At 34.4% G+C, this 24,000-nt stretch overlaps 1 protein-coding gene across 4 annotated transcripts in view; it reads right to left on the bottom strand.

Annotated features, from left to right (window-relative positions):
- Positions 1 to 24,000, bottom strand: part of Elys (AT hook containing transcription factor 1 homolog) — a 53,567-nt gene that overhangs the window by 23,374 nt on the left and 6,193 nt on the right. For all 4 annotated transcript variants that reach the window (XM_085959637.1, XM_085959638.1, XM_085959639.1 and 1 more), the window contains exons 5-22: positions 23,073 to 23,464; positions 22,444 to 22,593; positions 20,031 to 20,193; positions 18,719 to 18,835; positions 17,863 to 18,036; positions 17,288 to 17,478; positions 16,235 to 16,559; positions 15,443 to 15,629; positions 15,052 to 15,177; positions 10,857 to 11,018; positions 10,270 to 10,381; positions 7,640 to 7,952; positions 6,950 to 7,094; positions 4,845 to 5,059; positions 3,449 to 3,528; positions 2,555 to 2,679; positions 1,258 to 1,486; positions 553 to 665 (exon numbers count right to left, since the gene is read on the bottom strand). In XM_085959637.1, coding sequence (XP_085815763.1) covers positions 553 to 665; positions 1,258 to 1,486; positions 2,555 to 2,679; positions 3,449 to 3,528; positions 4,845 to 5,059; positions 6,950 to 7,094; positions 7,640 to 7,952; positions 10,270 to 10,381; positions 10,857 to 11,018; positions 15,052 to 15,177; positions 15,443 to 15,629; positions 16,235 to 16,559; positions 17,288 to 17,478; positions 17,863 to 18,036; positions 18,719 to 18,835; positions 20,031 to 20,193; positions 22,444 to 22,593; positions 23,073 to 23,464 — 3,319 coding nt within the window. The remainder of the gene's footprint in view (positions 1 to 552; positions 666 to 1,257; positions 1,487 to 2,554; positions 2,680 to 3,448; positions 3,529 to 4,844; positions 5,060 to 6,949; positions 7,095 to 7,639; positions 7,953 to 10,269; positions 10,382 to 10,856; positions 11,019 to 15,051; positions 15,178 to 15,442; positions 15,630 to 16,234; positions 16,560 to 17,287; positions 17,479 to 17,862; positions 18,037 to 18,718; positions 18,836 to 20,030; positions 20,194 to 22,443; positions 22,594 to 23,072; positions 23,465 to 24,000) is intronic.

The following is a 24,000-nucleotide window of genomic DNA, read 5'->3' as shown; positions in this document are numbered from 1 at the left end:
ATTCTTGTGTTTATTTCTTGACATTGGTCCCATTTCTCATTGACTTGTTACTAAATATTTACAGCGGGTGTTCAATGTTTCGTCATTAATAACGAAACTTGGTAATTGTAATTTAATATATTATGTAATAAAAAAAATGATATTCCCACTATTTTGAAATAAATATTGTTATCTCATCTATCTCATTATCTCAAATAAATGCCCATTACAGCCTTGGCAAAGTAAAGTGCTGACGAATAAAAATTCCAATAGGCTTCAATACTTTTCTGCCATTGATATTCCGTGTATTTGATTATATAAGATGTTAATTCATGAATGTGTGCGTTGCAATGCAGGACATCTTTATATAGCTGAGTAATGTACGTGTGCTCCGTCACAAAGCCTGCAGCGGACCGGTTGAGTCGGTGACGCTACAGGACCCCCTCTTGGTGAAACGGTGAATGAAATCAGATCCCCCTCAAGTGTTTTCATACAAATACATACCAGATCCGATAGAGTAGATAAAGTGAGCGGAAATAAGATGTGCATAAGGTAACAGTCGTAGAAAAATACCTGGAGAGATTATCAGATTGAGTTTGCTGACTGGCCGTTTCAATCTCATCGTCCGTCTCCACCAGGTGCCTTCCATCCAGAGGTGTGATGGCGCGCTCCAACATTCTTTTTACCTTTCAAAATAAATAATTTTGTCAAGTAAACGGCAAAACACCAAAGACAACGGTGATACATAATATCATTTTGATGTAATTAACAGTAACAATTAACGCAGTTGCGTTTTAATGCACAGTACAGCAAAATTTCCGGTGGAGTGAAATCAGCAGAGTATTAAAAAAACCTCAGTCAACTCGGAAGGCGAAAAACATCCACAAGTGAGATTGATCGACAAACATTTCTATCTGGAATCGAATGCGCTATCATTGAGCTATATCCCTTTGCTCAGATTCACGGAAATATCTGTAACACGAATACCCTCGGTAGGGCTCGAACCACCAACTTAATGGCAAACAACGAAACATGCTACCCATTGCACCACGGAGACCGCAGCAAGTGACAATTTTAGGAAGCAACAATTACACACCACTACTTAATCAGTTGGGATTCTTGCCTTATTCGAGTCGGCCAACCGACTACGGAAAATAATATTATCAGGACCATTTAATTTGATCATTTCACCACCTATTCGAAGATAATCACTTTTATCACACGTTTGTTGCACACAAACTCATTTTTTTATAATCCGTAAAGTCAATGCACGGTCACCTTGAGAATGCTCTGCGGAGTGGCTTCTCTATGCACCGAAGTCCTGTCTACTGAGCATCTGCGAGACTTCCGCTGAATGGTGGGCGTGTGTAGCAGCTGCTCCATCTCTTTCTTTAATTTAGGATCGAGCACTGCTTCCACTGACTGGCTGTCATCCATCTTCCGCCTCTTCTCTTTCAAAAGCGTGTCCCCGTCTGGAGTCGTGCTCATCTTTTCCACTATGCTTGGCCTGCGATTGAAAGAACATTTATTTATCAGTTCATATAAGACCCTCTTAGAGAGATAACTAGAAACAGATCCAGAGCATCGATAGAGTGTAAACGGAAGACGACACCATTACATTGATAACTCCTACGTAAAAGGTCGGAATTGCTTTTAATTAAATAATTTTAAAGATCAAAAAAATAAAAATTCTATCAATATTCTATAGGTATAACTAAAAAATTACGATTCCAGTATTTAAATTAACGTTGTGGTGTCAATTGCAACATTAAAATCGCTCTACTGAAAGGTTACCATTTTGCAATAGTATTTGAACCCGAGACCGTCGACTGACTAAGCGGATACATCCATCACGGGCGCTACATTAAAATATAATTTAACAATCTTCATATTATGCCATCCCCTAGCGGAGATTGACCACCGGCAAGGGCAATACACCCACGGTGGCCGCGCGGCTTGAGCGTTGGGCTATAACGCCGTGGGTCCCAGGTTCAAATCCTGGGTCTGACAAGTACACATATTGTTTTTCAATTTGTGTATGAGTCTGAGTATGGACCTAATAGGTTGAGCAAGTGGCTGACATCCATTTCTAGTAAAAACAAAATCTGTTAATATACACCTCTACTCTGTGGAGGCCCATATGATCCTTTAGGATCAGACATGGTCGAATAATAATAATAAGGGCAATCTTAGCTTTGTCAAAAGTTAACATTAATGGGAATTTTTTATAAAAGCGAAATTACATTATTTTTTTCATCATCCTTGGTCCAACATTGACACCTCGTATCTGACATTCAATATTTTCGATATTTAATGTCATAGAGGCTCAAAGCGCTGACAGGTTTGGATGCCTGACCAGATACAATTTTTATTACTGTATTATTAAATAAGTCCTTAATATCCTATTTATATATTTCACAAAAAGATGAGTGTAAAATTAGTGAAAACTCCTGAAAGATCGAATAGCGCCATTTTCTTAAACTCCACTGATGCTGTCATTTCGCTGTTTTGGGCGAAAAAGAGATCAGAGGAGAATGGTGATGGGTTAATTAAAGTGTCAAGCGTGCAGTCAAACCTTGAGTGACTCGGCATCTTGGGAGAGCAAATAAACGGAGTGTTTTCCACCTGCAGCACCCTGTTGAGACCGTGAGCGATTATCGGTTTTTCACTCCACGTCTGTCTGGCTTTATCAATGTTCGCCTGGAATTCAAAGATATGTACAATTACAATTCCCTAACAAACATCGATACGGTAAAACCGGTATGCACATATACATAATAAGTAGGGCACGGCATAAAATACAAATAACAGTTTATTAACAAACTTAACAAAATAAATGTCATACAAATTTGTAATAAGCTGAAAAAATAACATTAATTTTTTGTTTCATGTTGCAAAAATGAATCTACGTTAATCCTGTTCGGCCTATCTGCGTAATGCGAATGACAGAGACACTATTTTCATTTGATTTTTTCACCCGTCAAACCACAAATTATCGGTAGTTTGCAGTTGAATAGTGCATGCATGCAACCAAATTCGAAAAGACAAGTAATGCGGAGGTTTCCTATGATCTGTTTAAAAAATAAACATAAATAAGTAAGTACACAATACTAAGTACATATGAAATGTTTTGGTTTATTTATGAAAAGTTTCAATTTAATTTTTGCCGAATATAATATGAGGATTAATATTGTCCCCAATCCTTAATATGTGTATGCATGCGGGTCGCATATGCAAACTCAAAACAAATGAAACATGTGACTTTGTCGATCTAATTTTGTCGTACAAAACACATTTAACTTAATGTAATGTTGTTCATGCCACCGACATTGTTAATTGGAAAACATCAAGAATGTCGTTGAAGTGTGTAGTTCAAAAGCTAGTGCCGCCACGCACAGAATCGTTGAACGAATTAGTATGTATTCAAATTAAAAGTGTAATATGATTTACAAAAAATTTGCTTACTAACCTGGATGACTGAAGATTTATATGACACCTGTTTGGAGTTGTTTTCTTGAATATTTACAGTCATGGGAGTCGGCATGAACACTAAAACAACACAAATTTCATATGAACATTCCAAAAATAACTGCTACAATTAGTAATAGTCTAGGTAAACCCACAATAATGTTAAAAATAAAATAATATATCACCGGGAAGGTTGTTGTGCATTCTCTGAATGTGTGAGAGTGATCTAAAATAGTAAATAATAAAACAACTAATAATCATGCTTATGGTCTTTCCACTTCATAAATGCAATTAGTCAGCCATTTCTCATTTCTATTAATTAATAACTAGCATCACGTGTGTAATATTTATATAGTAAATCAAACTTCACTCAAACTAAGTTTATTTCTAATGTATTTATATGTTATAATAGTATTTTTTCTGCTATATTTTCGCTTTTATTTAATTTTCAGCTAGACTGCAAAATCTTTAACGTGAGACCTGGCGGCGGTGCTCGTATTGTATCTTGTCTATGGTTTCAATTTCGAAGTATTGTAAGTACTAAAAACCGAGAGGAGGGGATGCAGTTCTCCAAGCCGCCGCCTATCACCGTAAAGATTTCGCACTGCACAGCCTACTACTTCTGTATTGGTGTTATATTTTTTTTATTATATTTAATGTATTTGAAAAACAGCAGTTTCTAGTTTCCTAAAATGTTGGTGACTCCTTAAGTGCCCATACGGATTTGCGGCAGGCCGCCTATCGTTTTTTGTATGCAAAGTGCGATATGCGGCAGGCCGATGCGGTTAGCCGGCATACAAAAAACGATAGGCGGCAGGTCGCCGCGGCTAGCCGCGAGGCGGCCTGCCGCAAGTGCGTATGGGCACTAAAAATGTCTCATATCTTTCTTATAGGTACAATTTTTGAAAAAAATATTTATAGACGTACTAATAATATGTATATAAAATTTTACAATACATTTTTTTAGAAATTATAATTATAAAAGAGATATAAGTACTTTTACCAACATTTAAAAAAAATAGGAACTGGCATTTTTGTTTCTAGAGTCCTCTAATGACGACGTAGCTAGTTTAGCGCTACTCTAAACTGTCTAAAAATGCTACACAAAATGCCACTACAGGAACACAGACCACCATCTAAGTGGTTTTATAATGACCCTAGAGTAATCCTATGCAAATTGAAAATCGCATTTGGATCGGAATCGTTTTGCGCACGGTATGACATATGAAAGGAGTATGGTTCATAACAATGCCAGATCTTCTACTTCGCAACGTGAGTGATACACATATGAATAACAATGAAAAGTTGAGTGATGTCTTAAAAAATGCAGGCAGTGCATTGCATTTGCATGGTATTAGAGGAGCCGCCACTGGTTGAAATGAATGTTCTTGACTAACTTTTGTGATTAGAAGTATTTCCGATGGAGTAGTGAGCAAGTTTCCGAGTGATACGCGGCAGAGTCTCATAATACGATTCCACGAGGAGATCTCTCGTATTTGTTTTGTGCACATGTTCCATTTTCATAGTGAAGTCACTGGTGCAGTCGTAGGGTAGCTGCCCTTTACCCGTGAGATGTTTCATTTCCTCGTTAACCACCCGGGCTTCGATGTATCTAAAAATATATGTATATATTAACTGCTGATATGCATAAAGCTCAAAAACCATAATATAATTTGGATTGGAACTAATCTTTCTGAATAATTTTCAGCGACTAAATCGTACATTACACAAAGTTATTTGAAACTCGATGCACGTCCACTGCAAACACTACAAACATTGATATTATAGATGTTATATTATGCGTTTTGGATTATAAAAGATACTACTATATATCAGGGATGGCGAACCTTTTTACGTATGTGTGCCAAAATTTCCCAAATAATATTTTTCAACTGTCCAACGTGCCAAGCAGTTTTTTTATGGCGAATTTTTTTTTTATTAAGTTTTCTAAAAAAATAGTGAAGAATTCTATTAAAAAAGTTTAAAAATTACAATTGCGTTATTGATATTCTATCTTTCACCATATTTCTAGCCGAAGGGATATCTTTTTTTCTTTGAAATTTTTTCCTTGTTTTCAAATTACTCAAAGAGATCGTGGAAGCATTTATACCACTCTTCTTTCATACTATATTCCACATCACTGTGCGGTTTTCCATTTTTAGAGATTATGTTAGAGGTAAAATAACAAGCAGTTATTATATTTGAATGACTGCCGATAATTAATTTCATAAGATTTGTTGATTTTATATTTTTATGTTTAATTCCCCGATCCTAAGGATCGACCTCTGCAATCGAATATTTACATTAAACATAACGATTATTCTTTAAAATGATTTGCCTGCAAATTTTTATACAATGCGATTTGTCATTATTTATGCATGAATTTCGTCGCTTCCGTTTGCACATTGATTGGTAAGATAATATAAAAAACCGAAGAAAATACGCATGGCTATGTCGTCATTATTTTTTAATATTATATACAAGTAAGTACTCAAGTATATATTTATTTGTAAATCTTTTTTATAAATTTTTTTTTTTAAATATACTTATATAAAATAGTAATATTTCTTTTCTCTTCAAAATGAAATATTCGCGTGCCATGCAAAATCATCTCGCGTGCCACTGGTGGCACACGTGCCATAGGTTCGCCATCCCTGCTGTATATTATAATATTGTTACTGTTACCTATTTATTATAATCCACTGTTAATTAACATAATAATCACATAACACTTCATACTAAAAATAAGAAGAATATTAGTTTGAATATTATAATAGAGCAGTTGTTATTTGTTCTGCGTCTAACAAAAGAGTGTCCATTTACAGGTGAGAATTTTCAATAATAAACAAAAGAAAATCTGTTGGGCAAATTCAAATTTGACAAAAAGTAAAACAGGTGAATTCCATTTTCAGCCGTCAACGAGGGTTGAATGCCAAACGATAATGTGTGACTCACTCGAGACTGCTACTCAACTTAGAGTAGACATAACATAGATTTGAATGTAGTATGAACACACTGCACAACACCATAAGTTGCTACTTCCAGTGAAAGAGTAAATTTTTTTTAACTAACACACCCACACTCGCTTGTGTGTCAGTGCATTTGCACATGTTGTCTATCTGCGGCAGTGTTGCCATCTTTTTATATGCTGATTATAGTACAAAGGCGTAAAAAATATAGTATTTCGGAAAAATATATAGTACAGGAACATTTTTCGTCTTGAATCCTTTAAAATTATAGTATTTTGGTGTATTTGGTGTAAAATTATAGTATTTTACATTTTTCGCAGAATCAAAATTATAGTAATGTACTATAATTATAGTACGGTTGGCATCACTGATCTGCGGCAGAATACAAATTTTTTTATATCTCTGGGAGCTAATTCTGATCAACGATGTATCAGCTCTTCTAGAGATTATTAAAAGAAAAATGAAATCATCACTTGACAACTCGATTGATTCTGTGAATGCATTGCAAATAGAAAATAAAATTTGGTACATACCTCGATTTCTTCAAATAATACATAACTAAGAGGTCATTCGTATGTGAATCATTAAACATTTTCAAGTATTTGATAAATACTTCTTCTTCATGGTGCGAAAGTGTCATTTCCAACAATTTTGAAAGCGATTTTGTCTTTCTGCATCCTGAAACAATCAATTTAACAATCCCACGATGTAATGATCATTTCAATCACGAATTCAGCTACATATATAATATATCTCTTTCTAATTTCGGAATACGGATTTGATAAAAAAAGTTGCGATGCAATTTCTATGCTTCTATGGTTAAACACATACATGGTGGTAAATACGTAACTACATTATTTGGTAACTTCGAGTAATGGATTAATGCATGGTATTTAACACAGATTTTAAATTGAAAAAATTGTATCGGAAATTTGGTAGCACGTCTATGATTGTAAACGAAATTAATATTTGCGTGTGATTTATTTAATAAAATTTTTCAGGGTATAATGCGAACGACAGCAACGATATTTTCATTTATTTTCTTCATCTGTCATAATATTGTCATCATTTTTCTGGAAAATTTAATATAAAATTTTTGACAATTAAGAATGATTTTGACGCTTCATTGGTTGGCAATAATCGGTGAGGCAGTGTGCAGTCAATGAGGTTTTATATCGTTGTTGTGCAGACTTCACAGTTATCAATCGAAAACTAAAATTTACCTTTAAAGAAAACCATCAGTCTTTTTTCCTTGACGTCCACCGTTTCATTTGTGAGCGATTCTCTGACGTGATTGAACGCTTGCAGAAGCAATCCCCGTGAGAGATAGAGATTACAGCAGGCCTCCCAATCGTCGTACTCAACACTTGCAGAATTAGCAGGGTTGCGTGCAGAAGACGTGGGCTTACGAACATGTAAGTACTGGAGTGCCGACTGTGTTTTCTTTTGCACCATCAGAGACGACAGGACTATGTTGTGTTGCCACTGCGTTAGACATCCGCCGGCTAGCACGCGTTGCAGTTGATTTACTGCAAACTACAAATACATAGGAAACTATTATAAACATATACTTTATTTTTTTTATGAGCACACATTATTTTCGTTTGTGAACTGTTACCAACACAATAATGCATCGGTTGAAGCCTGCGATTCGTGTAGTATTGTGTTTGGGATTCAATTTGGCAAAAAAAACACATTTCACATTTCATCATTCTTCGCTCGTCATCGCAAGTAAAACAAAAGTTTCTCTTGAAACTCTTGAAAAATTTTCCCCGCATGCTATTGGGGGCAGAAAAAAAGAGCCCCTTGTTTTGTGTTTTAAAGTATTATAGCCAACTGTGTAATTCCCTGTATAAATTATTGCATATTATAATATGTACGTATCTGTCATTTTAAGCCACCCAACTTCAAATTGAAATTACTATTTAATGACCCTATTTAAATAACATGCTAATTATATCTAACGGCCCCCTAATGAGGACACTACAGGTGTGCCGTCCGCGTTGAAAGGATTAATGAAATGAAAGGTAACTGGAAGTCGGCCAGCAATATAAACATACCCATTCATAAATTTTGATCTACAATAATTTATTGTAACATTTGAACGTTTAATGTTAATTACGTAAAATGCGTAAAACATACAGATGGAAGAACAACTTAGTACCGATTTGTTGCCGCGTGCACACCGACCAAAATGTGTTCGAACACATGAAGCGTCTAGTTACAAAAAACGATAAAACCACATTTTGTCGAAATCGAGACAAAAATACGTACGTATTGTACGCGTAATTTTACACCATGTGTGAAAATTTTATGTTTCTAAACCCGATATAAACCTACAAAAAAAATATTTAAATTCTTAATTTGGTACAAAAAGCGATTTAATCATACATCGGAATATTTTAAATCTGGTTAATTCCGCGCGCATTTCTGTCGACCAATCAGCGAGCGGTAAATATTAAAAATGGCGTCAGAACTAAATCTCAAGTTTTATGCTCAAGGTGACAGTTATTCGGTGTATTCATTTTGTTTTATCACTATAAATAATGAGTGACTAACTCCACTAATGTCCACTAATGAAGTGTCTAGAAAGCGAATACAAAACAAAGATTCATGGAAAAAAGAACAGGAGCGCCGTATAAAGTAAGTAAATTTTGTACTACATGCCATGTACAGTGTAACCGCTAAATATATATTTTTTTATTTTTAATTAGTATTTTTTGCGTAATATTTTTGTGTATACGAAGTGTTATGTCAGTAAATGTTTGTTTTTAATTTTTTTATGTGAAATATATTAGATTTTAATTGATTATAGTTCATGCATTTTCTTACGTTGAGTGTTTTCAACAAACAATTTGTTAAAATGAAATTCCAGTGGATTCCAAATGCATCTGGTGTTTATTATATTCTTTCATCTTTATAAAAATTATGATTAAAATTAAACTGTTCCCATACATATATTATACTAAATAAATTGCTTTTTATTTTTTTAGTTACAACCCCGCTAATTTGCCTGGTCTCTCACCGTGCCGACACAATGCAAGGGGCTTTAAATGTGGTACCGTAACTGTAGACAATTATTGTGTGTAATTTTAATTTGTTAGCATTTATGTATTTCATCTAAATATGTCATTCTTTGTATGTCAACTATGTAAAATAAATATTATTTTAATCGTTATTTAATTTCATTATCTTTTAATACCCTATAAAATTTTGGTATTTTCTACCCTTCATATTCTGTGCCCATCCTTTCATGGATTATGAGTTCAGGGAAATTCCTAATCACGCTTAATTCCGAAAAAAAATATTAACATACATTTCGTCCAAAATAATCTACAATAAAATGTTCTGTTCTACATTATTTTACTTTCTATTATCTAAGCTTTTGTTTATTCCCAGTTTTAATTTATAATACTTACATGTAAATCTTTAGAAAAATTTGTGTTACCATGCTAATATTTTTTTAATTCAGAGCAAAAAATAGCATTAGTTTTAGTACAAACTGTTTCCTAACCATGCTGTAGCTTCTCGTCGGCGCGTGCCGAATGAGAGGGGAGTTTGCGCCAATCCTAAAGTCGGTTACAAATCGCGATATATACACCAACCCTGGTTACGCCACTGCTCAGACGCGTTGATGCTCCGCACACACAATAGAAAAATTAGAGGGAACGTTGGATGCCACCAGTCTGCACTTGCTTCAATCCTTTTCCAATATTTTCCGTAATATTTACAAACGCTAATTAGCTGATAAAGACGTCATTTCTTTAGGTGAAACCGGTCCCGATTCATTACATATCAATGTGTCAACGTGACAGGAATAAAGTAGCTAGGTACCGAGTAGAAGATACTTTACCTCAAAATCTCTGTGATCCAGATGCCAGAATGCTTGAGTAACTTTTATTGCCGTGTTACTGAGACCGAACATTGCAGGAAACTGCATCAATCTTCGAATTACACATTCGAATCTAAAAAACGGAATATGAATAAAATTATGAATTCAATAAGCATCATGAAAAAGATTTCCATTATGCCATAACACTAAAATTGTCTTCCACTACCTTCGTCCCTCTTATAAATGCTTACAAACAAACGTATTGTATATCATCTATGTTCAGGCAAAAGGGATTAACCCTCGCAAACAAATTTTATAGGAGGTACAAAAAAGGTTTTTACAATTATTTTAATTCAACATATCGAGTACTTATATGACAACCAAAAAAATCTATATTATCAAATAATAATTATTGTGTGTACATAAGCCTTCATAAGGTGTTCATAAGCCACGGACGGCCTCAATGGTGCAATGGGTATAGCATTCGTTTTTGTTTTTCAAATCGCTTTGTTTCAGCTGGCAGCGAAATCTGTGTAGTGTGGCATGAGAAATTTAAGTTAAGTCTAGTAATAAATAATAAAATTAATAATGAAATACTAATACTTTACCTATTATCATCAAAAATCATAGCATAATCTACTAGAAGATAGAGAACCAACGCGTGCTTGATATCTTCCTCCATATCAGGAATTAGATAAGTCCGGAGCAGCGAATACAGCGACGGCGGAGGATATAATCCATTTATAATGCTGCCATCCTCAATCCACAAGCTGTCAACAAAAATACATTATCAATTACTTACTTTAATCAGATATGTACATATTATGTAAATGAATGTCTTATTAATAGAGGTACATACAAGATACGTGTACATATATAGTAGATTTAGCCAGAGATGCAGAATACAACATCAAAATGACATGCATGCATAAATAATGACAGGTAACACCGCATATCGATGGTGAAAAATTGACTAGTCGTAACCACCATTTTCACTACTTCACAGAGGAGCGTTAAAACTGAATAAAACGAAAAGTATTGAAAATAAAGCAAAACCAAAATACACTTTGTTTAAATAGTGAAACAATGTTTTTATTTATCAGATAATGTTAACATTTTTATGAAATATAGAAGTTATCGACGTAAATATATCTTACGAGGTTACAATATGCGACGAAAGAAGCTTAATTCTATGATACGAGGAAACAGTTCATACTAAATGGAACTTCTCAATCCCATCTCAATCAGTTTGATTTATTGTGATGAGGGAGACTACCATAGAATGCGTGGTACATAGAACAGGTATTACATTTTTTAATTCCTGCAAATCTTGAAATTTTTAAAAAACTGCCAAACGTGTCACATACGAGCTACTAGCTTTTAAAATGCGTCATTCTACAATGCAATTAAGATATTTAATGTTGACACCTCGTAAGCCGTAACGTTGATTCCTCGTAACTTAAACTTTTTACATTAACACCTATACATTATGGTTACAAGGTAACTACTTTTGTTATTATGATCAGTTTTATGACGTTTCTTGTAATTTTGAATTAACAGATAGGTAGGTATTGAAAATCTGAACAAGATGGCATTCATAGTCCATATTGGCCAAAAAATCGGTTACGAGGGGTCAACTTTAACGCGAAACTGGGTTACGAGTAGTCAATTTTCACCATCGATATGTACAAAGTCAGAATTCTTGCCATTTAATTTCAATTTCCGATGACTATTTAAATTTCTTTGCATATACGATTTGTTACGATGGTAAAAGTATGCGAATGGCATATTATAAATTAAAAATGTGTAGTTGTAGGTATAAACCTTTACATAATTTGATCATTGTTTTATCACTAGTTAACTGAGTTAATCGACCTGTTATAGGGTATACCTACCTACTGGATGTATATAGATATAATATATATTTTTATTTAACAAAGAATAGGAAGAAATTCATATTTCGTTCTGAAATATTGTGTTTACGAAAGTAAATATCAACTGCTAATTAATTGTTCGCACAGTAAAACCTCGTTAGTAAAAACACTGATAATTCAAAATTCGCCGTAATTCGAAATTTTCCCGAAAAAAAACGTCCCTTGAACATTATTTTCATATAAAACCATACCTTTAATTCGAATTTCGTAATTCGAAATGATTTCAGAGTCTCTGGCATATAAAATATTCAATAAATCGTAATAAAGTACACTATTTCATGGGCCAGTCATTGAAAATTGTGACAGACTTTCCTTAAAACATCAAAAATTACCTATTTTATGATGGTAATAAAAATAATCCTGACATTTTATGACCCAATTCAGTAGGCACATCTGTATTCAGAAACGAAATTAATGAAAATCAAAAAAAAAAATTCAAAATTTTTATATTTTCTCCCCATACATTTCGTAATTCGTAATTCGAATTTTTTTTCGATTTTCGGTCCCATGGAATTCGTATTAACGAGGTTTTACTGTATTTACTTGATACAGTAAAATACCTCGTCAATACGAATTCCACGGGACCGAAAATCGAAAAAAAATTTGAATTACAAATTACGAAATGCATGGGGATAATATAAAATTTAAAAAAAAAAAAAATTTCATTTTCATTAATTTCGTTTCCGATCATAGATGTGCCTACCGAAATGGGTCATAAAATGTGAGGATTATTTATATTATCTTCTTAAAATAAGTAATTTATGATGTTTTAAGAAAAGTCTGTCACAATTTTCAATGATTGGCTCATGAAATAGTGTACTTTATTATGATTTATTGAATATTTTTATATGCCAGGACTCTGAAATCATTTCGAATTATGAAATTTGAATTAAAGGTATGGTTTTAAATGAAAATAATGTTCAAGGGACTTTTTTTTCGGGAAAATTTCGAATTACGGCGAATTTCGAATTATCAGTGTTCTTACTAATGAGGTTTTACTGTATCATGAATATTTCAAATGTTTGCAAGGTAATTAATCATAGGTTTTGCATATTTTGAATGGTAGATGTCATTTGTTATTTGTCGTAAGTGACCACATTTGGTTATATTTTTTTCGCTAACCGTTGAAGAGCCGATAAACAGCAAAATAGCGTATAGTTATCGTGACATTTCATGCATCTCTTTAGCCCTGGCACTTGTGAGATTGTTTCAACCGCGAGCGGAGCGTGGGGAAATTACTGAAATCTTTTGAATTTGAACCTCTTATATAATATATGTAGGTACATATCGTCGGTGTTTTGTAAAAAGGGCGAATCAACCATTTTGGCGAAATCGAGATTTTAATGAAAATACAATATGTACCCCACTAGCTTTGCTGTGTAAAAACAGCGAATTTTTATCTCCACAGGAAAGTACTTAAAAACGATAATCGACTAAAATTAATTTAATTAAAATTACGAAATAAAAAGCAAATGTGACATATTAGGCCTTTTAAAATATTATATCATAATACCTATTGTAATGACAGTATTCTTTCTAAGCTTTATTATAAACTTGTTAGATATTTATAATCATCTACAGGTAAAAAACAAATAAATGTCAAAAGTTAAAAATCCTCCTCCTGTAAAGTAGCATTTTGGTTAATTCGCCCTTTTTACAAAACACCGACGATATGTTACTTTTGCAATAGCTCACTGCACCGGCACAATACCATAATATCTTAGCGCATGAATAATGAATTCCGATCGTAACGTAGACAATTTTCATAATAGGTAAACGATTCATCATGCGGTGAATCTGATACACGTCACGGTAAAAAGCTCAATTGACAGAATTGTAGGTACCCATCGATACATAAAATTTGAAAAGGGTAAATATATTTATATAATACATAGTGACGTACGGAATCTTTTCAATTCATGTTATTATGTAAATATGTAGAGCGATTAAACTTTTTATAAAATTATCAAAACCAAAGAAATTTTCGGTAGGTACTTACTCGGTAATTTTAATAAGAACTCTATACAGATCTCATCATAAGTGTGCATGGTTTCTAGCCTCAAATGCTATAAAATTGGTGTTAACAACTTATTTTTTTAATGTATTTTAGTGTATATATATTTGAGTCGCTTAGAATCATAACTCACATATTCTAAAAATCAAGTTTTGAGATAATCGCTAAAAACCAACAGAGCACTATTTTTTGTAATTAGAAGAACAGTATTGAACTCCCTAGAATATTAATGAGTGAGAGAGTCGAATAACTTTTTTTTTTTTTTTTAAATATATATACCCAATACTCTTAACGTTGCAGACATACAGCATACTATGAGAAATAGAGCTCCCCGATTGGTTAGGAAGGCGTTGGTGACAAAACTCTATTCTTTAAAATATACGACATATTACACCAACAATGAACTTTGTCAACGATTTTCACATGGTTTAAATTGACTTTTAATACTCAACTATTTTTCGGTATATAGATTAATTCATTTAGAATCACTTGGCATATTTAACTAAAAAACGACAAAATTGCAATATGTGAGTTATGATTCTAAGCGACTCATTTGTTGTTACATATACTTTTCTGTTAGCATATTTTGCAAAATGAGTCATTCACTCAATTTGTCATGATTTCCTATGTCTCGGTCATAACAAATGTATTAACTTTAAAGTTACTTTTGCGTATCTACTTTATAACCTGCAACATGTCAAAGATTGTCGAATTGCTATCTGTTTCCGAAAACACTTGGACGCCTTGTTTAAAAAATACACCTCTACATGAGACAAGAGAGAAGAATGATTTAATTTTATGTAGGACCATAAAGGAAATTCAAAAATGGTTTCTGAATCTAGTTTTAACACTTACGATTTAAGTTTTTCCTCGGCGCATTCAATTTTGATGAACTGATCGATGAAGAGAAGCGCACAACTCTTGTCTTGAAGATTCTCAGTCGCAGGATTTTCTCCGGCCAAACGGTGAAGATTAAAACGCCTGCAAGCAAATTAACATTTCCTAAATAGCTTCGACAACCCAATCGACCACATTCAAAAGACAATCGATGGGCTTGCGGCAGACACCCGAGGAGCTAAGGGAGCAAATTGTGCAGTCTCTCGCCGGGTGAAAAGTGAGTATGTGATTTTAGCCTTGGCGGCGTCCCGAGAGTATCTCGACGTGGCCCGCCTATTATTCAAACCGGCTATTAAAACATGGTTTATTGATGAATACATAATTAGAATGTGTTATGAGAAATTCTTACCTATTTTGGTAAAATCTAACTAGTGAATCGACAGGGTAAGACAAACGTTCATCGCTCTCTTCCGAGTGTGTCCGATTGTCGATATGGAACTCCGGCAGAAGACCGACGTTCAAAAACCACTGGACAACTTGAAAGTAAAGAGACACTATCTGCACCGCTTTCTGACGCTGCATGGTTTCTTTCACCGCTAAAATAAATAACAAAAAATTACAAAATACATGTATGCCCGAGAACTCTAGAAGAAATGTATTTATACAGGGTCCCATTTTCATTTCAGACGACCGCGTCTCATTCTATGATTTTAATACTTAAGCATAGACAAGTCGTTAATTTTTGTTATCTTGATTGCTAATGGTAATGATATTATAGGTACATAATGGTGTTACAACCAAAATTGCTATCAACTAAAAAAACAACCTGTAGGATTTAATGTAATTTATAATAATCATGTAAAATGGAATTCAATCAAGTAAATGCAAAATATATATTCTGACAACTTTTATTTCAATATTTCGATGTAAACTTTTGGTATTTCAATTGACATGACTTTCAAAAAACAGTTTCAAAACATTTTTCGTTAGACTGACCATATATGGACGCCTCATCCACATCCTCATATCTATTCATATATTGTTTCATTCATAAAATGTTCGCTATTTGGAAAAGTGTCACTATTTAGCTTTATTAATCTGACACTAGTTAGCGTTTCACTGAGATTTCGACTTAATGACAGTAAAATGATGTTCTGCCTTTACAATTTTGAATTGTTAGGGTGGATAATGCCAGACTCACCTTCTGGGAGCATGAATAAGGAGCACTTGAGAACGATGGTGTGCAATAGGGCGGCGATGTGTCCCAACTGCGTGGTGCAGCTCTGCAGTGCACGCGCCGAGTTGGCATCGGGCAGCTGGCCCGAGTGGTCGAACAGCGGCACGCTCAGACGGTCCGCGTTCGCCTTGAGCGTGAGGGCGCGGCGCCATGCCCAATCCGTCAGCAGAGGCAGCGTGCAGCCCGCCGAGCTGTGCCCGCCTGCCGCCCATGCTGACGCGCATTTCTTCACCATCTCCGTTAGGCGTGCCTCCACCGCTACCGACAGGATCATCTGCCTCTGCAATGCCTGTACAGCACGCGTTTACCACATTAAGGGGGGGTATTGACTCGACGTTCAGTAAATATCAATGAAAGCTTTCAAAACTATTTGGCCGAATGGATTGTAGTCCAAGCATTTGGTAGTTTTTGAGTGGATGGTAAAATCTCAAGTGGCAAAGTGAAAAATTCGAAAACAACCCAAAACACATAAAAATGCAAAACCCCTTTTTTGACATGTAATGCCTGGACTATAAAAAAAATCACTTTGTTTCAATTTTATGAGATATTTCACGTCTACTTCAATATGGCTTTGATATATACAACTCCACCTAAAAGCAGCAGAGGTATTTGACTTTGACCGCTTGCCATCAGAGGCGCTAGTTTGTTTCCGGTGGCTGGCCATTTTACTATTTTGATAGAAGCAAATGTTGAACTGTCAAGCCAACTAATATCACAACAGTCCATTATTATTAGTGTTTTAAATATTATCATTGCAAGTGTTATTTTGTATTTAAATTCATATTTAAGTATATATTGTGATTTTATAATATACATAAGTACATATTTTATTCATGTTAGGTTTGTAAAATATATCGGGAGTTCTATTTATATTCTCATATTAAACAATGTAATATCATTAGGTAAAGGAAAGGCATCACTTATACATGCTTTACATCTTGAAATTAGCGTTTTCAATAATTGCATTTAATAAAACATGAAGTCTACATTAGGTTCAAGTAATGGAGTGCGGCTTACCACCGAAGTTTTGAAAGTGGGCGTGGGTTCGATGTAGAGCGGAATGAGTCCCGAGTTGACGCACTGCATAAATAGCTTGGTCGGATGCAGCAAAACCGACGGGCCTGTCTCATTGATGGAAGCCAGTATTTGTCCCTGGACACCCGTCGTGCAGATCCTTGTTATGTCCGTATTAGTCAGGCAGCAACATTCTGAAAAAACATTCATTCATTTTAAAATAAATAAATTTGTGAAAACGTTAATAGTAGTAAAACAGTAGAAAATCAGAGTATATTTAGAAGAATTTGGTGAAAAAGTTACTCAAATGTAAAAGTAAAATACCTAAGTAAATAATATAACATGAGGTATAGAGAGAATTTTTAGTCTGAGAAAGATGATTTTACATCCAGCATTGAAATCCAGCGGGATAAAAATTTAAAAAAATCGGCGTCTTCCGCATTTATTTACTTGAAATTGTGTTAACTCAATTTAATACTAAAATAAAATGTTAAAAGTCACTTCGCTCTAGAGTCTAGAAAGCAATCAAAGCCAATCAAAGTTGACTAATGGCCAGTACGAGTGGAAAAGATCATTACCATATCCCAACGCATTCGGATAGAAGTGTTCTTCAAGCCTCTGGACTGCGTAATAGGGCGCCAAAGATTCCGTGTTGATTCGCACGTCACATAAATATGAACTTGCCGTGTGCGCGAGAGGGTTGCTTAGGTTCACCACTGACATGTAACGGTTCGTTTCTAACGTAGAGCAATCTGGGAATAAAAATAAAAAAGATTTGAAAATTCTGACAAGACCGACGGTTCCGCCACTCACTGAATTATTATTGATCTGTCAGTATAAATCGTCAACTGCATGAGGGCACTAAATTAAACCGTTTAGTATATTATTCAGAATTCGAACAATGGGTGATTTATATTCGTATATCTATAAGAGGTATGTTTCACAGATTACTAATTACACAATACATACACATTGATGATTCATGATTACAATGAATGTATTGTATGCCGGTATTCGTGAAAAATATTAAAAAAACAGAAACAAATATAGCTATAAAAATCTCTTTAAAATATTAATATTTTAAAGGAAAAATATCTAACTTTTCAGAAGAGCCAAAGGAAGATTGATTTTTTGGATAACTTTGTTTATATTATGTAATATTGACCAATTCAGAGACGTCAATTTGACTCATCCCCATTTTCCCTTATTTTATACATTTTTCAACATTTTAGATTTTCACCCAGATTTGATGGTTGCATTGGATTGAATGATCAAAGCTCATCATAGTAAATCGGTAGCAATGGATAAACTTATACACGTGCCATAAATTTGGCCTCAATACGGTCCACTGCTTCTTTTCGAACTAATGCAATTAAGTATTAATAGAATTCTAACGCATAATAATAGGTAATACATAATTATAGTCATAGTTACCGGGCATCTGTTCCTTGTACCATTGATCGATGTCAAACAGAATCATGAGAGATTGAACGGGAGCGATAGCACTCTTGGGCCAACACTCCCAAACCATTTGGCAAATATTAAGAACGCCTGAAAAATAAAATAATAAATTACAAAGACAACGAAGAGACGATGGAACCTAATGTGTTCTGAAAGTCCACTCGTCCAATTCTGATGCGTTTCAGATGAAATGTATTGTAGGTAGGTTCGTAATATAGAAAGAAACAGTATCGCGTACAGCATACTTGTATTCGTATCGCATCCCAACAAGAGTATTAATACTGTTTTGAAAAGCAAAAATTATAATAAAAAACTAAATTTATATATGTATACGTGTATGTAGTCATTTGGGACGGCTATTCAACAAAATTTTAAGCTCACATACAAAAACTTTTTTTTTTTATACAATCGAACTTGGTTATTACGATCACGGAAATAGCGAGATCTCGGATGTAATCAGGAAACATTCATTGACATGTTAGTTTATGATTTTCTCCATACATTTATTCACTTTTATAACGCGCTACTTCTCAGGAATACTGAGCAAAATTGTTAATGTGTCGATTGTTTAAAAACATTTTCGACCCTAAGCTATAAAATTCGACCGGGCAGTTACACTAGTTAAGTGTCTAAGTACCTAATTGGTGTTTTTGCCGACAACATTGAAAAAGTATCCACGCATATGGTTGAAATTGCATGTAAAAATCCAAGCTTTGTGAAGTCAGTAGGTACATACCAGCGCCGGCGGCTCAGCACTTCATTACAATAAACAACTTCTTTTGTAGTTTATGAATGCCATGCTTGTTTCGGGATTGATGGTTTTCAGATTTTTTTTATGTTCTATGCTAAATAGAACGTGGCGCGAAAAATGCTATAAAACGATATAATGAGTAATGCTTATAACGAGCAAATTCAGTCGGTCCCATCTTCCTCGTAATAACCAAGTTCGACTGTATTTATTTGTTTATGCATCAATAAAATAATTTCTATACAGAATGCAGTTTGGGAGTTTTACATTTTCGACAATGAACTCAAAACAACTGTCAAATTACTAACATCAAAAAGGTGTATCAAGTATCAATTTTATTTATTGGCGAAAAGCGAATAAAGAATATTAAAAAAACATTAGAAATTATGCATAGCAAATGTTTGTTCATACTATCTATTCTTCCCCGCTTAAAATCTATTGACTAACATATTATTATTAGGAGAGGCCTCCTGCGGGGTCTGCAAAGTCTCAATACCGCCTTGGCGATAAGTAAAGTAAAAAAAATATGGATCTCACTCTCATCACCGTGGTCAGCATTGACGGCATCTTTGATAAGAGTGTGGCAAGCTAAACTACGCCCTCCCACCATCTCCTTATGGATACTATTTGCATTTTCCACCTGCACACCGCTTACGCTCGTCAAGTCCACATTGAAGCGAAGATTACATGTGGCGAAATTCTGCAACAGTCAATCAAAAAAAGACAATTTTATGCTTATTCCATTTATCTTTTGTTCACTGGCAGAAATAAATGGATGATTATTTTACTATTCATACATGTTACACGTTAGTTCTGACACCCCGATGTCACAGTCACCACCGGTCGATACCGTGATAGATTCGGTTGTAATACAATATGATTTTATTGAGATTTTGAATAAGGAGCGTTCACCATTTCTGTTTTTATTACTTCTTAAACCAGGTTACGTGAAAGTCATTTTCAAATTAACCATTAGGAAGCCCGTATAACTTTGTTCTTTGATTTGTGTTACGTCATGCACAGTCTGCTGCAGGAGTGGGAAAAAGGATGTGAATCTCGCACTTTAAACTGATGCGTACATAGTTCGTCCTTACCGTTGCGCAGTAGGCTCTTTGTGCAGTAGAATAACAGTTTGATGATAATAATTACAAGTGCCCAAAGGAAGGCAAGACGAATGGGAAATTGATTATTTTTCTGTGATAAGTGTTGTTTAATAATTGTCCTCAACCAAATCTAATATTATATAAAAATCAATATTTGTTTGGTTTTTCGTATTTTATGCGCTGCCATACCGTTCATCCGATTGCGATAAAACTTTGTCAACTTATTGCTTGCACTTGCACGAAGTGTATAGACTATATCTTATATATAAAAATGAATGGCTGTCTGTCTGTGTGTCCTGTATGCGTTCCTATACCATTCATCCAATTGCGATGAAATTTTGGTTAGTGGTTGTATGCACACCCGTGAAGGTTTCTGAATTAGAAAAATCATCAACTTCTTCTTCATTCTATTTTCTTTTATTCGTATGGTTCCTATACCATTCATCCGATTGCGATGAAACTTTCGTCAGTTATTGTACACACACCCGCAAAGGTTTCTAAATGAGAAAAACCATCTTCTTCTTTATTATATCTTCTTTTATTCGTATGGTTCCTATACCATTCATCCGATTGCGATGAAATTTTCATCATTGGTTGTGCCAACACCCGCGAAGGTTTCTGAATTGACACAACCATTTTCTTTTTCTTCTTCTTCTATTCTATATTCTTCTATTCATTTGCGTTCCTATTCCATTCATCCGATTGCAATAAAACTTTTGTCAGTAATTGTGCCAACACCCGCGAAGGTTTCTGAATTAATACAACCATCTTCTTCTTCTTCTTCTATTCGTATGCGTTCCTATACCATTCATCCGATTACAATGAAATTTTGACCAGTTGTTGTGCGCACGCCCGCGAAGGTTTCTGAATTAGTACAACCATATTCTTCTTTTTCTATTCGTATGCGTGCCTATACCATTCATCCGATTGCGATGAAACTTTTGTCAGTTGTCGTGCGCAGACCTGCGAAGGTTTCTAAATTAGTATTATATAAAATACAAAGTTTGTTGTTTGTTTGTTCCATCCAATTTTGATTTTTTTTTACTACATATTAATACTATTAATAACGTTTGCATATTTTGGATTCGATTTTAGTTTAGTGTTCTTTTGTTTGACCTTTACTCCTATTAGAATTATTTTCAAATCGCCATATTGTATTACACAGATATTTTAATATTAAAAAAAAATAATTACCTGTTGTTATTTTTTAAATATCTAAGATAAATATAACCACGAAGCGACCCTGTGCGAAGCCGGGTACTTCAGCTACTATAATATAAAAATGATTCTTGGGTGTTAAAATTGATGAAAAATTCAAAATATGGCAAAATTCAATTTAGTGAGTTTCGAATTATCGAGGTTCTACTGTATTCTTTTAGGCACATGATATTCACAAATGCCATTATCAAAATGATTCATACGGCGGCTGCTTTACTAATCTTTAATACTCATTCTAGAGCTCAAGTCGAAGATACGACCTGGAGTCAGATGACCGCGCGCGCAGTAGAGGAGTGATATCGAAAATCGAAAAAAATCATATTACGAAATACACAATGAATGTCGAAAAAACTTAAAAAAAATGTTTTTTTTTGTTGCAATTTTGTAGCATTGGTTCTATTTCCCATACAATATTTTTTTTCAGATTAATGTCAGTGGTGACAATTATTTGTTATTCAACAAATTATTGGAGATCTCATGATAAGTAGACTTGATGAATTTTAGTGAATATTTCGATTTGCAGGGAATTTCGAATTAATCGTCTTCAGATCAACAGGGTTTTACTATACTGTATCGCAATACTATATGTCCAGATAGACTATACAGCGGATATAAAATGAATCGCTTACCTCATAGAGAGATCCCTGACCTTTGAGAGTGGTTTTCCCGTGATATGTTAAGGCGTACATTGTCGCCAGAGGAAACCCTTCATCGTGTCTGTCTATGGAAGAATAAATGGCCCACAGATAACAGAATGCACGGGGATCATCACACGGTTCCTAAAGGACATATTACAAATATTACAACAGATTATTGTAAATAACTCCTTTTTTGCCAACAAACATCAAACATTCAAAATTATATTCAAGTAATCTCTCATTAATATGACGTAGTATATAAATGCAAACCCGTTTGAAGTCATTAAAATATATAAATAGATAGATTAGCTCAGTAGTATTCACAATAAGCCATATTTGAAAAAATACACAATTTAAGTTCATCACTCAATTTTATATTGTTGTTGATCTCTGATCTCAAATGTTGTAGTCATCAGTGTGTACTCATTCATCGCTAGTTAAATCATACTAATTTATCTTCTCAAGTCCCATAAGTATGACAATCCAAGTGTGCACTATTTATTACGTTCACTGATCGCTTACCCTCAACTGGCACTCTGCACCACTGTTAATTACGAAAGGATATCGTTGTAATAAATAACATTACCGTTGTAAAGTTTTATGCTGACAAACATACTAACCAAGAATCCCAGATGAGTAATCGGCACCTTATCGGCATTGACGTGTGACGTGAATTCAAGTTGCAGAGTTAACAAGTTCCATAGCTGAAAAACTCCAAAGTTCAATCCCAATATGACACTGTTCAGTTGAGGCACATATAATAAGCTGCTGACGAAAACATTTTCTCTGTCGTCCCGCAACCGGATCGTGTTGTCAGGATTGTGCAGGATATATTGCAGGTTATGAATGCAACCTTCGTTGATTTGAACGGCGATGTGATCCTCTTTGCTGCAGGCTATCTCCCGTTGCTCCGCGATCAAGCCGATGTCATCGATGGACAGAACAACCAAGTTGGCGACGTTCGACTCGTCTTTTATCAAATCCTCCAAACCGCTGCTGCCGTTTAGGATTGCTGGAAAATTACAAAAATATTTCAACTAAAACAATATACAAAATTACATAAAAAAGATTTTGTGAACAAAATTTTAAGTTTTTTTTAAATTAAATAATACATTTTTTATTGTTGCTAACATTTATGTATCAACATATCATCGTTCCCGAGGTTGGTTTTTGGGCTGTCACCATATTATATTCTTCCTTCTTCTTTCCTCAGCGTTTCGGGCTCATTTCAGAAGCCATTCTCAAAAGGGAACATTAGGTGTATGAATGCGAACGCTCTATCGTGTTGAAAAGCGTTCTGTTTAGTTAACAGCGAACATTACCCAGAGTAAAAAAGGAAAGACAGTTTACCGTGTTAGCTACGATCAGCGTTGCCAAATCAGACATTGGATTTTGATGAAAAGGCCAGTACTGATGACGTTTTTAAACGTAGCATGCTGTCCCAATCAATATTGTCATATTCCAATGTATTTTGATGGCCACCTTTACGATGCACGAAAAGTACTCCTTGTTCTGGCCCAGTATCCCGGTTTCGAAGTCAACTTTGCG

The sequence above is a fragment of the Rhyacophila brunnea genome, unplaced genomic scaffold (genome assembly GCF_057557595.1).
Source record: "Rhyacophila brunnea isolate RB1 unplaced genomic scaffold, BYU_Rbru_1.0 scaffold_9, whole genome shotgun sequence".
Taxonomy (NCBI): Eukaryota; Metazoa; Arthropoda; class Insecta; order Trichoptera; family Rhyacophilidae; genus Rhyacophila; species Rhyacophila brunnea.
The sequence above is the reverse complement of the archived record's forward strand: the minus strand, read 5'-3'. Positions and strand labels throughout refer to the sequence as shown.